We start from the raw sequence: 4,623 nt of genomic DNA, 5'->3' as shown, positions 1-4,623 counted from the left end.
TGGCGCCTTTTGTTCATGTGCAAGACTCCATACAAACAAAGTACATTTTTATGAACTATTTCCCTAAAATGTCAATGACTATTGTTTGGTTTAGGAGTTTTGCTCCGCCCCCTGTGTTTGTCGTAAACCTGGCTCCTGGCTCCAATAAACCCGGGCTAAGAGCGCCCTGGGCTCGCCTCCTTCTCCAAGGCGATCAATAGGATCTCAGGCGCACTACAAGCACTCTCTTACGTAGACATCCACCAAGGAGAGAGCCGATACAACAACACGGTTGATCTGCTCAAACACAAAAATCTACCTGCTTTCTGAATCATGTCGTTGAGCCCAAAGCACACAACGCCTTTTTCAGTGACAGATATTTTGAGTCCAATCGAGGAGACCTACAAGAAGTTTAGTGCCATGGACGGCGCAGGAAACCTAACCTCTCCACTGGGAGCCTACCGACAGCCTCAGGTGTCTCAGACCGGCATGCAGCAGCACTCCATGGGCCATAACGCCACCGTGGCCACCACTTACCACATGCCGCACACCGTCTCCCAGTTCTCCCACAGCGCCATGGGGGGATACTGCAATGGAAGCATTGGCAACATGGGAGACCTCCCGTCGTACCAGGAAAGCATGCGGAATAGTGCAGCAGCAACAGGGTGGTACAGCGCCAACCCTGATCCCAGATACTCCACGAGTAAGTTCTGCCTTCTATTTATACACACTTTACTGATTTTTTTTTTTTTTCATTTTGAAATAACAAAATTACATTTCAGAACATTTCAGAACTGACAGGGGAAACGCACACGACTAAATATATAAGTCGCTTTTATTTAAAAACATTTTAACTGTACTGGGGGCTGAGAATCAAAAGTTCGTTAGATAGTAAACATTATTTTAAGAAATCTTTAATTTAAAATTACTGTTTTTGATGGTTAAACTGAAAAGGAGATCATTCTTTCAAGTCTGGTTCGACTTTTTTTATCTTTAGCACGAGTAAACATTTAAAAGCAAGCTCAAGACATTTCTTCCTCTTTATTATTATTATTATTATTATTATTATTATTATTATTATTATTATTATTACTATTATCATTCTAATAATAATTTTTAGTAGTTGTAGTAGTGGTGATATTAATGTTTGATTAAAGCAAAGACTTTCCAACTCTAATTAACGCATATAAAAGCCAATAATGATCCACACAGAATACTTCAGGCGAAATAGTGTTCTCCTCTTCTGTTTATTGAACGCATGTATATGTATGTATATTTTTAAGTTTCTAGATTCATGGGACCTTCCACAGGTATGAACATGACCGGCATGGGCAGTCTCGCAGGAATGGCAGACGCCACCAAATCCATGCCAGCTCTCCACGCTGCGCCCAGGAGGAAACGGCGGGTCCTGTTCTCACAGGCTCAAGTCTACGAGCTGGAGAGGAGGTTTAAGCAGCAGAAATACCTGTCGGCCCCGGAGAGGGAGCACCTGGCCAGCATGATCCACCTGACGCCGACTCAGGTGAAGATCTGGTTTCAGAATCACCGGTACAAGATGAAGCGCCAGGCCAAGGACAAGGCGGCGCAGCAGCTGCAGCAGCAGCAGCAGCAGGACGGTAACCTGTGCCAGCAGCAGGCGCAGTCCCCGAGGCGCGTAGCCGTGCCAGTTCTGGTGAAGGACGGTAAACCGTGCCAGAACGGCTCCAACACGCCGACGCCGAACCAGCAACAGGTTCAACAGAGCCAGCAACAGAGCCAGCAACAGAACGGAGCCGGAGTCGTGCTCGCTTCTTCGACGGGCAGCCTGAGCCAGCACCAGAGCCAGCACCAGAGCCAGCACCAGAGCCAGCAGCAGCAGGTGAACGCTTTGGAGCTGGAGGAGATGTCGCCCAGCCCCCCCTCACTGCACAGCCAGCTCAACATGGCCCAGATAGACACATCAGCTGTAGATTACACCAGTAACATGGTCAGCTCAAACCTCCTCTACGGCAGAACGTGGTAGGACCTCTACAGTACTGTCACTTTCCACTTTTTCTATGTGAACCTGCGGATGAGCCCATACAAGAGCACACACACACACACTCATCACACATATATATCTGTATAGATATAGATGTATCTCTATATCTATATATATAATATGTATGCGCGCATATATACATATGTGTGTATGTACTGGAGGCTGAAATGGGGGCCCTTTGGTGCTGGAGGGGAGACAAGGCGCACCAGCTGATCAGGGCACATTTTCTTGACATCTCTGAGAGGAGAGTCTATTTTTGAACAGTACAGAAATGGCTGCCCTTGAAAGCAATTATGTCGTTTCTGGACCTTTTGTAATCCGTGTTTTGGACCTTCCTCATGATGTTTTAAACGTAGTCTCTATGTTGTTGAAACAAAAAGGAATGCTGCTTCACTTGAGTTTGGACTGGGGGGGTGGGATCAGGTCTGAAGTACACTAAGCCACCACTCCTTTGCGGTGATAACCTGGTATTTTATCATATTAATATTGTAAACTAATGTATTCATTTAGACTTATTGAATAAAGTAGGGACTTGTATATTTGGCTAACACACAAGAATGCGTTTAACTGTATAATAATCGTTATTGCGTCAACTTTTATGTTTTCTTTATTCTTTTGTAAGTTAAAAAGGAACAAATGCGTGATGGCTGCTGTATATGTTTCAAAACCAAGTGAACGTTAACAATAAATAACTTGAAGTGTGAGAGCTATTCCTGAAGAAGTAATTTTTTAAAGGGGATCTGTTCTGGAGTGCATTTTCATTATGTTGTGATTGAGACCAAATTGAGGTCGATGAGGGAGCCAGCATTGTTCAGGTGACATTTTGGAGGGCTGCCTTTCATGGAGGCAGTGTGCAACACTAAGACCCGGAAATCACTCTTTTTCAAATTACGCACACTTTTCTAGCAAGATATATTTATTTTTTGACACATGGGCATATTTCCTGTTTTAACCAACCCTTTAAACGTATTAATTTTACCATAATTAATAGGATTACTAGGCCCAGACTTTAGTTTTGGCGCAGTGTAATTGGTCGATATCATTGTGAAAGCGAGAGTCCATAAAATACACAATTACTGTCAGTTAGTTAAATAAGAAGGACTATATTATTTAAAGGAATATACGTGCCTCGCATAATTATTATTGTTATTATTAATACTATTATTACAATTGTTTGGCTGAATTACAGTAAAATATATTTAATTACAGCATATTATTATTGTTATTATTATTATTGTTGTTATTATTATTATTATTAGGCATAGGCTTCGGTCAGTTTGCTATGTCATATAGTTACATTTACTGAGTCGATTGTTTTTAACATCACCTTGAAATCTAATACAAATAATAAAAATATGCTTATTTATTTTAGATTTCAATTTTAAAATATGAATGACCTTTAAACCGTATTGATTGATTTTTACCAAAAATTTATCTGAGTGTTAATGTAGCTCCATGTCAGTGACATTTTTAAGGGAATTCATATTTAGGATTATCGCACTGTTGGTGATATTTAAATTGGAATATTTTATTATTATCTAATTTAATTGCATCATATCACAGTCTTAAAAATTTTCATAAACTTAATGGTTAACATTCTTTTGTGTTAAATTATTTCTTGCTATAATAATGGATGTTTTTCAGAAAATGTTTCACAAACATAATGTGACAATTTTGAAAATATACAAGGAATGCATTTGAGTTAATAGAAATACATTTTTATGCATTTGCTGTTATGTTGATTTCAGATAACTCCGATACCAAATTTTCTCTGATGCAGTGAAAGCTCTTGTGTCTGTTTTAAATACCCAGCAGCACATATACAACAATAGCTTTCTCTCTCACACACACACACACACACACACACACACATACATACACACAGGCACGAAAACGAAAAATGTCATCCTGATCAATTTCTTCATAAGATGAATGATTTGTGCAAACAACAGTGTTTAAGGTCATCACTTAGCATCAGGGACGTTTCCCCTTTGCCTCAGTCCTTCAAACCCTTTCTGACACCAGCAGCGGCTGATAACAGGATCTAACATTTCATTTCCTGTGGTCATTTAAACATGTTTGGAAATTACTTTTCAATTCCCTTGTTGATGACACCCTGTGATGATGATGATGATGATGATGATGATGATGATGATGATGGCTATCAGTGTGTCTCAATGGAGACCTTGGAGAGCCTCCATTTCCATCCCCTTCACATACATGGCAGCTGTATGTATATGTGCTATCATCCCTACACTCGAAGGAAGCATCAGAGCCAATATGCACCTGACATTAGAAATTGAGCACGGCAACTCCATCAGAGGAGAGTTTGATAAGAGTATTAAAAAGAGAAATGCATTCCACAATATACACTTTGATGCTGCAAGATGTTTCTGATAGATTTTGTGTCTAAATTGAGGGCATGAATGACCTGTCAACAAAGCTTTTGAAGGTGGACCACATGAAAAGAAAGTGGAGGTGAAGCCATTCTTTTCTCTTTTCAATAGCCATAGTTATGGCGCACTAATAGGCTATGCTTGGAAATCACTTGCTATTGTGCCTGTTGCTTTTCTCAGTTTATTGGGGAGGTACCTCCCTTTGTCAGGACACATGAGACAGACTGG

The 4,623-nt window shown here is 40.6% G+C and overlaps 1 protein-coding gene across 2 annotated transcripts; it reads left to right on the top strand.

Annotated features, from left to right (window-relative positions):
- Window positions 1-312: 312 nt before the first annotated feature.
- On the top strand, window positions 313-1,981 carry nkx2.4a (NK2 homeobox 4a). 2 transcript variants are annotated; one of them, XM_029494171.1, is made up of 4 exons: window positions 313-682; window positions 1,263-1,711; window positions 1,783-1,815; window positions 1,853-1,981. In XM_029494171.1, the coding sequence occupies exons 1-4, from the start codon at window positions 313-315 to the stop codon at window positions 1,979-1,981; spliced, it is 981 nt and encodes a 326-aa protein (XP_029350031.1). The 2 variants fall into 2 exon arrangements, with proteins under 2 accessions (XP_029350031.1, XP_029350030.1); XM_029494170.1 differs by having other exon boundaries at window positions 1,263-1,981.
- The last annotated feature ends 2,642 nt before the right edge of the window (window positions 1,982-4,623 follow it).

The sequence above is a fragment of the Echeneis naucrates genome, chromosome 22 (assembly GCF_900963305.1).
Source record: "Echeneis naucrates chromosome 22, fEcheNa1.1, whole genome shotgun sequence".
NCBI classification, from domain to species: domain Eukaryota; kingdom Metazoa; phylum Chordata; class Actinopteri; order Carangiformes; family Echeneidae; genus Echeneis; species Echeneis naucrates.
Note: the sequence above shows the minus strand (reverse complement) of the source record. Positions and strands in the feature narration are given on the sequence as shown.